This window comes from Bombina bombina, chromosome 3 (genome assembly GCF_027579735.1).
Source record: "Bombina bombina isolate aBomBom1 chromosome 3, aBomBom1.pri, whole genome shotgun sequence".
In the NCBI taxonomy this organism is placed as follows: domain Eukaryota; kingdom Metazoa; phylum Chordata; class Amphibia; order Anura; family Bombinatoridae; genus Bombina; species Bombina bombina.
Window position 1 is genome coordinate 963,921,525 of NC_069501.1, and position 13,867 is coordinate 963,935,391.

The 13,867-nt window shown below is 40.6% G+C and overlaps 1 protein-coding gene across 1 annotated transcript in view; it reads right to left on the reverse strand.

Annotated features, from left to right (window-relative positions):
• The window catches only part of SUCLA2 (succinate-CoA ligase ADP-forming subunit beta), a 406,626-nt gene that overhangs the window by 317,605 nt on the left and 75,154 nt on the right, over nucleotides 1–13,867 (reverse strand). Inside the window, exon 3 of the mRNA XM_053705501.1 lies at nucleotides 984–1,083. Coding sequence (XP_053561476.1) covers nucleotides 984–1,083 — 100 coding nt within the window. The remainder of the gene's footprint in view (nucleotides 1–983; nucleotides 1,084–13,867) is intronic.

Below are 13,867 nucleotides of genomic sequence, written 5' to 3' on the forward strand. Positions count from 1 at the left end.
CTAGAAATAAATGACTGAACATACCTTATTGCAGTCTAATCTGCAAACCATTCCCCCCCAACTGAAGTTTTCTGGTACTCCTCAGTCCTGTGTGGGAACAGCAGTGGATTTTAGTTACAACATGCTAAAATCATCATCCTCTCTGCAGAAATCTTCATCTCTTTTCTGCTAGAGAGTAAATTAGTACAAACCGGTACCATTTAAAATAACAAACTTTTGCTTGTAGAAAACAAAAACTACAATTCTAACACCACATTCACTTTACCCTCCCGAGAGGGACCCTATTGCTTAGAGCCAGCAAAGAGAATGACTGGGGGGTGGAGCTAGAGGGGGAGCTATATGGACAGCTCTGCTGTGTGCTCTCTTTGCCCCTTCCTGTTAGGAAGGAGAATATCCCACAAGTAAAGGATGAATCCGTGGACTGGATACACCTTACAAGAGAAATTCAATTCTTTAACATGCGATTTACTAAATGAATGTATTCTTTCAGAGCATAATAAAATGGCTCTTGATTAATTTATGTAAAAATTATTCTAGTCCCAAGCAAATTGGGTTTTTAAAAATTCTGCAAATTTAAGAAGGACATTATGATAAGATGACTTGTTCACATTTGCAGCACTGCATTATATAGAGCAGCTACTGTTAGAAAATGGTTTCTAAAGTATGGAGGTTTTTTTGTTTTTTTGTTTAAGTGTAAATGTTGCACCACCATGAGCGCATTTATTTATTGTGCTATACTGTGGACCTTAACCTTAGAAGAGATTTCTCTTTCTGGACAGGGTAGGTAGTACAGCCAGATGCCACATCACTAACAATCTTAGTAGTAGCACACACCCCTCACTTTATATTAGTTTGCCTGACAGCACTATTTCACTATTTATGATGAGGCTCACAAGTCGTTAGTACAGATTAGTGAAACAAAAAATATACTGTTATTTTTATTACCCCCAAACACCACAACATGCATGACAGAAAGAACTTACGAATAAACAATCTTTACGCCTCCTTTAAGACCACCTTCAAAAGTGCCCTTTCCTCTGCCACCAGCAAGAACTTGGGCTTTCACAACTAAATCTTTGGAACCTACGAAAAGAAAATTACATTTTTAAAAATCTTAAAAAACAAAAAAAACTTTTTTCGTATTTACTAGATCAATACAAAGCAAAAAAACAATTTCTAATTAAAATTAGCATATTTTATACTCAAGCACAAGAACCAATTAAATTTTCTTAAAAGTATACCACGTATAAAACCAGGTAATCAAGTGCTAACTCAGCATGAAACGCATCTGATGCAGAGGGGCCAAAGTCCTCCCATCTTATTTTGTTCTTAATGTTAATGTTTTTAATTGAATGAAATACATTTTTGTGAAGCTTTATCTTCCTTGTCACACCTGTTTTTTTTGGAAGTGCCAGGACGTCTGTTTCCTCTTTACATGTTTGGCCTAATCAGTGGCCTCTCCGGGAGTACCTAGAACTACACCTCTCTCTCTTATCCTACTATGTGCACTGGAAAACACCATGATAAGAGAGTCTGCTTAAATGGGCTTGAGCATCCAGTTAATTTTGTACCAACTCACAACAACAAGGATTAAAAGCATTAACAGAAGGCCCTAAAAGTTTTGGTTGTTGGATAACACCTATAGTGCCTAACAAGCCCTTTTTTAATTGAATAGAGATTGGCAACTCAGAACTTTTCTCCACTTTCTGCGATGAGATTTTCTTAGTAAAAAGTTTTCTGCAGATCATTTTGAAATAAAATTACATTTTAAATTAGGCAGTAACACTGAAGCACCAGTTCAATATTGCAATGTGTTGATTAATTGGAGAATAAAAGCAATTTTAAAGTTGTAATTATAGTGCAGCAGTTGAAAATTGCATTGCAAATTCGCTTTTAAAATGTCCCATGAAAAAAATCCCTGACAGCCAGTCAACAATAAATGCAGTGCTGCTCCATATTTGACTGTTCTCTTCAAACATAAAACTTTGTTCGGGAAGTACTGTGTTAAGGAAAACTTCCAGTGCAGTCAGAGCACAGTGCTGTTTGAAGAGAACAGCCTGTTGCTGAGCAGCGCTGCAAAGCGAAAGAGCCAAGAGTGTCTGTATGTGTTCCATTCTTTCGGCAGACATGCTGCATTTTCTGCGATGACATCTCAGATTACAGCATATTCTGCCTTGGGTGTAACAGACATCAGGCTTAAAGTGATGGTAAACTCTACCCTTTTTAAAAACGGATCCAGAATGTTACTGATGTTTTAGATTAAGTTTAAAAAGGGACAGTCTACACCAGAATCTTTGTTTTAAAAGATAGATAACCCCTTTATTACCCATTCCCTAGTTTTGCATAACCAACACTGTTATATTAATATACAGGTAGCCCTCAGTTTACACCGGGGTTAGGTTCCAGAAGGAATGGTTGTAAAATCGAAACCCAGTTTATAATGTAAGTCAATAGGAAGTGAGGGAGTTAGGTTCCAGGCCCCTCTCAAAATTGGCATAAGTAACACCTAACATTATTTTAAAAGCTTTGAAATGAAGACTTTAAATGCTAAAAAGCATTGTAAACATAATAAAATAATCACACAACACAGAATATATAATTAAACCAAGTTAAATGAACAAAAACATTTGCTAAACAGCATTATAAACCTAATAAAATAATCACACAACAGACTTCACTTGCATTTTTCTGCAAACAGTTCTTTCTATGCATTCCAATCTGGACTGATTTATAGACAGGAAGATCTTGTTCCTTTGAAATCTGCTCGATCGCTCAGGTCTGGTTAAACTGATTAATTTTAGCTTGCTTGGCTTTGCTGCAACACAAGCAGACAGCTCCACCTACTGGCTATTTTAATAAATGCACTGCTTCTCAATGCTTTTCAATAGCCGTCACAACTGGGAAAAAAGGTTGTTATTCTGAAACAGTGTAAATTGAACCGTTGTAAAACGAGGGCCACCTGTACTTTTATCTATGCCTCTGCAAACTGTCCCTTATTTCATTTCTTTTGACAGACTTGCATTTTAGCCAATCAGTACTGGCTCCTAGGAACTCCACGTGGGTGAGCACAGTGTTATTTATATGAAACACATGAACAACCTCTAGTGGTAAAAAACTGTCAAAATGTCCTGAGCTAGGAGGCAGCCTTCAAGGGCTTAGAAATTAGCATATGAACTTCCTAGATTTAGCTTTCAACTAAGAATACCAAGAGAACAAAGCAAAATTGGTGATAAAATTAATTAGAAAATTGTTAAAAATGACATGCCCTATCTGAATAATAAAAGTTTGTTTTGGACTAGACTGTCCATTAAATTCATCAGTTGTAATAAAGATGCTCTATAACTTACTTTTTAATATAGTTATGAAATTTAAATACCCCGCTATCCACCAACCACTTCAAAAGTCAATTTTTCTGTGAGCCCACTTCAAAAGTAAATTTTTCTGTTGTCTCCTACAAGCACTCTAGATACAATAAAAGTGCCATATGGGGAGATTGCTGATTGGACAACAATTCTAACCCGTTCGCACACCAAAAAATTGACTTTTGAAGTGGGTAGCGATGCATGGGTATTTGAATTTCAGATCTATATTAAAAACTAAAGTTACAGGGCATCTTTATTACAACTAAATAATGAAACTCCATCTAAAATATCACTAACATTCTGGATCTGATTTTAAAAAGGGGAAGAGAGTTTACCATCACTTTAAGGAGAAACTCCAAGTTTGACATTACTTGATTGAAAGTGCACTCAGAACAACCTTGTCTGCTAGAGTTGGAGATGGAGTTATCAACGGTGTGCCAGATGGAAAAAAATCTGAGAAATAGTGGACATTCCTTGTTTAAAAAAAAAAAAAAAAAAAAAAAAAAAAAAAGGAGGAGACTGCAATAAACCAAAAACGTGGGACCTGGGGGCGTGTCCGACCACCGAATAAGATGGCTGCTGTTAAGTAGTGCTCCACCTTGTTGTGGTTATAAACGGCTGATTACTCTGAGACCTGCAGATCTGACTTTTTCTAAGGGATCTGAGATCGTCACAACTCAGGGATCAGATCAATCTAACTCTCTCTGACCAACAAGAACATGCAGACCTGATCAGGGAAGGTGCGTTACAGAGGCCTTGGAGCGGCCTATACCTTTCCCAACCCCCCCCTTCATCGATCTAACGTATCTAACTAGTCAGCCATTTGCGCTGAAGAAATTCCTCTCTCTGTTGCAAACTACATTTGAGGGTGGATAACATCTCCTATGAGATTACAGCATGACAATGGAAGGCATACTGAGTGTTTTGGAGCAAATCCTGACGAACTTTGAAATTAGCTTTTGCGCCATGCTACGAGAGACAGCTGTATCGCAGATTTCTAGCAATTGTACTGCCGACCTTGGATTGGAAACTCACACTCCCGATGCGGGCCTCCAGCAAAATCCGGCTATGTCACTACAAAGCGAGGGGAGGATGTCATCCCCAGACCGAGGTCTATGTGTCACGCACAATGTGGTGGACAATCGAGAGCAATCGGAACTTACACAACAAGAGAGAGTTGGAACCGGGCTGAGCGCACTCTTGACAGGCACGGAGCTCCTACCTACCGCCCCTATATTAATTTCTCTGAAGCGTGGCCATGTTGTTCATGATTACATTATGCTTTGTGAAGCAGCCTCCCCTAGAGACATTCTGAGATTGGCAATGGGATGCGGAGTGAAAGCTAGCCATCAGATGCGATCCTGGAGATCCGGAGTAGGGTGATGTACATTCTTGGCAATACCGGACTGATACAGGGCCAATCATTTCTGCATGACTCTCCTAGTGTTACAATACGCAGCAGTTTATACTATGCCATGGACAGCTCCGGCTGAACTTTAAATGTAATATATTTAGTACCAGATTATATGACAGCCATTGTTATGATATATATTGTTGCACTTAACTAATGATCTGCCTAACTGTATGATGCTCCTAATATTATGGGTTTCTAGGATACTGATTTTGCCCGCCATTAAACCAGACTATAGCTAGAAACATGCACTCTTTAGACATGGAATGGTCACATTAGGATCCCATATACAGATAATTCAGTATGTTAAAGTTGTCTAATTGTGGGTGTTTTGAGTTATAACTTTAGATTTGCCCTTCCCTGACATTCTAAATATTCATTTTTGGACATTAAGTTTATCATCGTATTATTCTCACTAATAAGTCCCATGTCCTCTTGCACTCTAGTATGTTTGTACTATATTATGATAATCTAATGTTGGTCTATATTGTATTGCTCCCTTGGTTTGATATATAGTTGATAGGGTTGGTAAATATAACATAATTATGCACACAGAGCCGCACATAAGGTACAACTAAAAAATGAGGTTTCACTGTTATAATCCTATTACAATATAACATGCTGCTTATGCCTTTCCAAGCCATTATCTACTAGATATTGAACCCCTTAGAGTTAATTATAGGCTAGTGTGTATTTTCATACCAAATAATACTTGATGGCCTCATTGTCTGCATAGCTTTCACTGTTTACAACCTTGTGTATTGCTTAGCCCTCATGATAGTTTCATAGTGCCCTTTTCAGAGTTTCCCATAATCTTTGCTCACACCAGTATTCTTCATGTATTTCTTCATATTCATCACTCAGGTCCAAAAGTGACCACTGTAAATATTAACTATCCTCCTCTAATTTATGTGAATCTTCTTAGGCCCAAAAGAGGCTTACTATACCAAGAGAGGAATTTACTGTAGAAATATATAAAATGGAGGTTTTTCTTTAATACCCAATACCTATAACACTGTGTGGAGGATTACATTATGCTATGGGTTAGTGTCAACTTGGTATCTCTGACTTTGTTTCTTGTCAACTTTGTGTATGATTCTTTATATATATTGTTTACAATTTATAACCTCAATAAAAATTTATTTAAAAAAAAAAAAAAGTGGGACCTATTAATTACCATCAATATATAACTATCTGAAATAGTGTTGGGCTATTAAAAGGTAAATTCTACATTAACAATATAATGCTTTATTTTTATTATAGCTCAAACTTGTAGCTTAGATGGTACTATATATTATATGTGATGCAACTAGTGATGTCATGGAGGATGTAATCAATGTCATTGGTGATGTCATGCAAAGTTCCCAAGGGGGGATTGGGGCCAATTAAGCAATGGTCTAGTCAAAAATAAAACTTCCATGATTCAGATAGAGCATGCAATTTTAAGCAACTTTCTAATTTACTCCTATTATCAATTTGTCTGTTCTCTTGCTATCTTTATTTGAATGTAGGCAAAGGAGCCTAATTTTTGGTTCAGCACCTGGGTAGCGCTTGCCAATTGCTGGCTAAATGTAGACACCAATCAGAAAGTGCTACCCAGGTTCTGAACCAAAAATGGGCCGGCTCCTAAGCTTAAATTCTTGCTTTTTCAAATAAAGATAGCAAGAGAATGAAGAAAAAATTAATAGGAGCAAATTAGAAAGTTGCTTAAAATTGCATGCTCTATCTGAATCATGAAAGTTTAATTTTGATTAGACTATTCCTTTAAGCTTTAAACAAAAACTGAAACGTATTTCTAATGCATAAAATGAACACTACATTCAAAATTAAAACACATGGATTCACATAAAGCATTCAATTTTAAAAACAACTTTGCAATTTACTTCTATTATCAAATGAACTTGATCTCCTTGGTATGCTTTGCTGGAAGAGTAAACCTAGGTAAGCTCATAAGATCTCAGGAGCAAGCACATACCTTTAGAGCTCTATCGCAGAAGTGTTTGTGACATTACTACAAACACTGCACCCATAGCATGCATAAGAAATGTACATGTTCATTTGCTCCTATGGGCCTACCTAGATTTATTCTTCAACAAAAGATTTGATAACGTAAGTCAATTAAAAATCTGTTGCAAATCTCATGTTCTATCAAAACCATGAAAGTTTAGTGATTAAATTTACTGTCCCTTTAAACCCGTATCAACATAAACTTGGAGAAAGCACAAGTTGAACGTATAGAAATTTGCTAGAGAGAGTCATCACTTTTACGATATTTGGAGAGAAACAAATGGCCCAGAAAATAGTAATATGCATTGGCAGCTTTTATCGCAATAGCTTGCTGGATAAGACTGAACTTCCAAGAATTACAAAAGGCATTTACAACAAAGGCTTGGCACAATCTTGGATCAGTTAAAGGCATTTCAATATTAACAACTGAGCGCCCTCCCTAGGACCTTTTAAAAGGGTGCACCACCCAGCTGATTTTACCATTCGCCCAGCTAAAATGTAAGCCATTATCAATCTCAAATTAGCCAACATTTATTTATTTATTTTTAAATTATTATTAAATAAATTATGTAATTAATCTGTGCTTTGCATAGCATATAATGTTACAAAGTATTACACTGCCTCCACCTGGCTAGCAAAATTTTCTGTTGAGAACACAATCACCTAACCCCTAATGACATATGTAGTACAAGGCACATTGTCTGTGTCCTGGGCTGTCAAAGAGCAGGTCTCCTCAGCAGCAGCTAGACCACAATACTTCTGCATGCCTCACGAGTGAGGCATAGCAGAAATAGCCTAATGGAAGCCACCCCAGGTTAGCAAATCGCAGAGATATGGTATCTCTATGATCACAACAGGTCTGTCAGTGGGATTCCTGCATTACACAAGACGCATGTTGTGATCAGTGTGTATCTGATGCCATTGCTGGAGGTCTGCATGTGGTGTTATCCAGCAACAGTCAAATACAACTGTCACTGTGTATACAATCACTGAGAGCCAGGCTCACTGGGCAATCACTGGATGCCTTAGTAGTGAGGCTGTCCTGTGAGACCCAAAAAAGTGCTCTTTGCTCATGTGATCACCGACAGCCAAAAAGTAACCACTGTAAATGTAAAAAAGTTAACAGCATCTAAAAACTCTAAACAGCTCAAAAAAGGGGTAAGAAATGGCTCAGCAGTTAAAGAGAGTTTACTGAAAAAAAATATATAATAATAATTTGCTCCAAATAGTTAATTTACCTTTTCTTTGGCATTTGAAATAGTTTATTTTGCTTGTGGTATTGCCATCAATACTGAAAATTCCAAAAAAAAGTATTGGCTAAAAAATATAAAATAAAAACTACTATGTAAACATTCCCAACAAAGAAATTACACTCCCAGTCGGAAATAGGAGAGATATGCAATTAAATGTTAATTTTAAATTATTCTAAGTATTGGGTTTGGTAAACAGAAAGAGGTAAGATAAGGAAGCAGTGTGTGTTTGGAAAGTGATAGAATAAGGACATAGGATTACCCTGTAAGTTCAACTAATTTTTACGGGATGTGTTGTCAAAGAACAAACACCTATTTCATATACAAAAATAAAACAAAGTTACAGTTTGTTATACCAGCTGCAAAGTATAAAATGTATGATAATCACTGGAAACACATTAAGGGGATGCCAATTAAACAGTACACTGTCCCACTAATGGGTTAAATAGCTTTCATGCAAAAAAAACATAATTTATGCTTACCTGATAAATTTATTTCTCTTGTAGTGTATCCAGTCCACGGATCATCCATTACTTGTGGGATACCAATACCAAAGCTAAAGCTAAAGCACACGGATGATGGGAGGGACAAGGCAGGAACTTAAACGGAAGGAACCACTGCCTGTAGAACCTTTCTCCCAAAAACAGCCTCCGAAGAAGCAAAAGTATCAAATTTGGAAAAAGTATGAAAGGAAGACCAAGTTGCAGCCTTGCAAATCTGTTCAACAGAGGCCTCATTTTTAAAGGCCCAGGTGGAAGCCACAGCTCTAGTAGAATGAGCTGTAATCCTTTCAGGAGGCTGCTGTCCAGCAGTCTCATAGGCTAAACGGATTATACTCCGAAGCCAAAAAGAAAGAGGTTGCCGAGGCCTTCTGACCTCTCCTCTGTCCAGAGTAAACAACAAACAGGTTAGATGTTTGGCGAAAATCTTTAGTAGCCTGTAAGTAAAACTTCAAGGCATGGACTACGTCTAGATTATGCAAAAGACGTTCCTTCTTTGAAGAAGGATTAGGACATAATGATGGAACAACAATCTCTTGATTGATATTCTTGTTAGAAACCACCTTAGGTAAAAACCCAGGTTTTGCACGCAGAACAACTTTATCTGAATGAAAGATCAGATAAGGAGAATCACAATGTAAGGCAGATCACTCCGAGACTCTTCGAGCCGAGGAAATAGCCATCAGAAAAAGAACTTTCCATGAAAGAAGTTTGATATCAATAGAATGAAGGGGTTGAAGAACTTTAAGAACCAAGTTTAAGCTCCATGGAGGAGCAACAGGTTTAAACACAGGCTTAATTCTAACTAAAGCCTGACAAAATGCCTGAACGTCTGGAACTTCTGCCAGACGCTTGTGTAAAAGAATAGACAGAGCAGAAATCTGTCCCTTTAAAGAACTAGCTGATAATCCTTTGTCCAAACCCTCTTGGAGGAAGGACAATATCCTAGGAATCCGAACTCTACTCCATGAGTAATTCTTGGATTCACACCAATGAAGATATTTACGCCATATCTTGTGGTAAATTTTCCTGGTGACAGGCTTTCGTGCCTGTATTAAGGTATCAATTACTGACTCTGAGAAGCCACGCTTTGATAGGATCAAGCATTCAATCTCCGTGCAGTCAGTCTCAGAGAAAGTAGATTTGGATGATTGAAAGGACCTTGTATTAGAAGGTCTTGTCTCAGAGGCAGAGTCCATGGTGGAAAGGATGACATGTCCACTAGGTCTGCATACCAGGTCCTGCGTGGCCACGCAGGCGCTATCAATATCACTGATGCTCTTTACTGCTTGATTTTGGCAATCAGACGAGGGAGCAGAGGAAACGGTGGAAACACATAAGCCAGGTTGAAGAACCAAGGCGCTGCTAGAGCATCTATCAGTGCCGCTTCTGGGTCCCTGGACCTGGATCCGTGACAAGGAAGCTTGGCGTTCTGGCGAGACGCCATGAGATCCAATTCTGGTTTGCCCCAACGGAGAACCAATTGAGCAAACACCTCCGGATGGAGTTCCCATTCCCCCGGATGAAAAGTCTGACGACTTAGAAAATCCGCCTCCCAGTTCTCTACACCTGGGATATGGATCGCTGACAGGTGGCAAGAGTGAGTCTCTGCCCAGCGAATTATCTTGGAGACTTCTGACATCGCTAGGGAACTCCTGGTTCCCCCTTGATGGTTGATGTAAGCCACAGTCGTGATGTTGTCCGACTGAAATCTGATGAACCTCAGTGTTGCTAGCTGAGGCCAAGCCAGAAGAGCATTGAATATTGCTCTTAACTCCAGAATATTTATTGGGAGGAGTTTCTCCTCCTGAGTCCATGAACCCTGAGCCTTCAGGGAGTTCCAGACTGCACCCTAACCTAGAAGGCTGGCATCTGTTACAATTGTCCAATCTGGTCTGCGAAAGGTCATACCCTTGGACAGATGGGCCTGAAATAACCACCAGAGAAGAGAATCTCTGGTTTCCTGATCCAGATTTAGTAGAGGGGACAAATCTGTGTAATCCCCATTCCACTGACTGAGCATGCATAATTGCAGCGGTCTGAGATGCAGGCGCGCGAATGGCACTATGTCCATTGCCGCTACCATTAAGCCGATTACTTCCATGCACTGAGCCACCGTGGGGCGCGGAATGGAGTGAAGAACACGGCAAGCATTTAGAAGTTTTGATAACCTGGACTCCGTCAGGTAAATTTTCATTTCTACAGAATCTATCAGAGTCCCTAGGAAGGAAACCCTCGTGAGAGGAGATAGCGAACTCTTTTCTTCGTTCACTTTCCACCCATGCAACCTCAGGAATGCCATAACTATCTCTGTATGAGATTTGGCAATTTGAAAGCTTGACGCCTGTATCAGGATATCGTCCAGGTAAGGAGCCACCGCTATGCCTTGCGGTCTTAGGACCGCCAGAAGTGAGCTCAGAACCTTTGTAAAAATTCTTGGGGCTGTAGCCAACCCGAATGGAAGAGCTACAAATTGGTAATGCCTGTCTAGAAAGGCAAACCTCAGGAACTGATGATGATTCTTGTGAATCGGAATGTGAAGGTAGGCATCCTTTAAGTCCACTGTGGTCATGTACTGACCCTCTTGGATCATGGGTAAAATGGTTCGAATAGTTTCCATCTTGAATGACGGAACTGAGGAATTTGTTTAGGATCTTTAAATACAAAATTGGTCTGAAGATTCCCTCTTTTTTGGGAACCACAAACAGATTTGAATAAAAAGCTTTTGCATACAAAGAGAGAAGCGCTCTACCAGGGACGAACAACAGCTCAATAGCTTGTTCTATGGCGATTTACCACCCGGAAGCAGCCTCTTTTAGACCAGTGTGCTTTTCACAGAAGAAAACTTTCCTGAAGTATATCAGTCTGATCCTGCCAAGTAAGGTCAGTCCAGCCCCGAAATACCAGGCAATTCTCCTCTGAACAAGGAACATGACAACCCCAGACGATCGTTTCGGCCTCCTATGGGCCTCGTCAGTGAGGTGCAGCCACATTCCTCTAAGCACACTGGGCAAGGAGTCCACGTCTGGTTTCCCCCATCACCCATAGGGAGACTTCCCCAGGGTCATAATAATTTGCATACAAAGAGAGAAGCGCTCTACCAGGGACGAACACCAGCTCAATAGCTTGCTCAGTGTGCCTAGAGGGATATGGCTGCACCTCACTGACGAGGCCCACAATAGGCCGAAACGTACGTCTGGGGTTTTTGCTGTTTCTCTCGTTCAGAGAGGGATTGCCTGGTATTTTGGGGCTGGACTGTACTGTGAAGTCAGGATCAGACTGATATGCTTCAGGAAAGTTCTTCTCTGTGAAAGGCACATGTTGAGAAAAAAGAGGCTGCTTCTTGGGTGGTAACTAGCCATAGAGCAAGCTATTATGCTATTGTTCGTTCCCAGGTTGAGCGCTTCTCTCTTTTTATTTATGCAAATTATGACATTTTGGGAAGTCTCCCTAAGTGTGATGCGGGAATCCAGACGTGGACCCGTTGCTCAGTGTGCCTAGAGGGATATGGCTGCACCTCACTGACAAGGCCCACAATAGGCCGAAACGTACGTCTGGGGTTTTTGCCGTTTCTCTCGTTCAGAGAGGGATTGCCTGGTATTTCGGGGCTGGACTGTACTGTGAAGTCAGGATCAGACTGATATGCTTCAGGAAAGTTCCTCTCTGTGAAAGGCACATGTTGAGCAAAAAGAGGCTGCTTCTTGGGTGGTAACTAGCCATAGAGCAAGCTATTATGCTATTGTTCGTTCCCAGGTTGAGCGCTTCTCTCTTTTTATTTATGCAAATTATGACATTTTGGGAAGTCTCCCTAAGTGTGATGCGGGAATCCAGACGTGGACCCGTTGCTCAGTGTGCCTAGAGGGATATGGCTGCACCTCACTGACGAGGCCCACAATAGGCCGAAACGTACGTCTGGGGTTTTTGCTGTTTCTCTCGTTCAGAGAGGGATTGCCTGGTATTTCGGGGCTGGACTGTACTGTGAAGTCAGGATCAGACTGATATGCTTCAGGAAAGTTCCTCTCTGTGAAAGGCACATGTTGAGCAAAAAGAGGCTGCTTCTTGGGTGGTAACTAGCCATAGAGCAAGCTATTATGCTATTGTTCGTTCCCAGGTTGAGCGCTTCTCTCTTTTTATTTATGCAAATTATGACATTTTGGGAAGTCTCCCTAAGTGTGATGCGGGAATCCAGACGTGGACCCGTTGCTCAGTGTGCCTAGAGGGATATGGCTGCACCTCACTGACAAGGCCCACAATAGGCCGAAACGTACGTCTGGGGTTTTTGCCGTTTCTCTCGTTCAGAGAGGGATTGCCTGGTATTTCGGGGCTGGACTGTACTGTGAAGTCAGGATCAGACTGATATGCTTCAGGAAAGTTCTTCTCTGTGAAAGGCACATGTTGAGCAAAAAGAGGCTGCTTCTTGGGTGGTAACTAGCCATAGAGCAAGCTATTATGCTATTGTTCGTTCCCAGGTTGAGCGCTTCTCTCTTTTTATTTATGCAGATTTGAATAAAAACCCTGTCCTTGTTCCGTCCGCGGAACTGGATGGATCACTCCCATTACAAGGAGATCTTGTACGCAGCTTAGGAATGCCTCTTTCTTTATCTGGTTTGCAGATAATCTTGAAAGGTGAAATCTCCCTTTTGGAAGAGAAGCTTTGAAGTCCAGAAGATATCCCTGAGATATGATCTCCAACGCCCAGGGATCCTGAACATCTCTTGCCCACGCCTGGGCGAAGAGAGAGAGTCTGCCCCCTACTAGATCCGTTGTCGGATAGGGGGCTGCTCCTTCATGCCGTCTTAGAGGCAGCAGCAGGCTTTCTGGCCTGCTTGCCCTTGTTCCAGGACTGGTTAGCTTTCCAGGCCTGCTTGGATTGAGCAAAAGTTCCCACTTGTTTTGAAGCAGAGGAAGTTGATGCTGCACCTGCCTTGAAATTTCGAAAGGCACGAAAATTAGACTGTTTGGCCTTTGATTTGGCCCTGTCCTGAGGAAGGGTATGACCCTTACCTCCAGTAATGTCAGAAATAATTTCTTTCAAACCAGGCCCGAATAAGGTCTGCCCCTTGAAAGGAATGTTGAGTAACTTAGACTCTGAAGTCACGTCAGCTGACCAGGATTTGAGCCATAGCGCCCTACGCGCCTGGATGGCGAATCCGGAATTCTTAGCCGTTAGTTTAGTCAAATGAACAATGGCATCAGAAACAAATGAGTTAGCTAGCTTAAGAGTTCTAAGCTTGTCAACAATTTCAGTCAATGGATCTGTATGGATGGCCTCTTCCAGGGCCTCAAACCAGAATGCCGCCGCCACAGTAGTGACAGGCGCAATGCATGCAAGGGGCT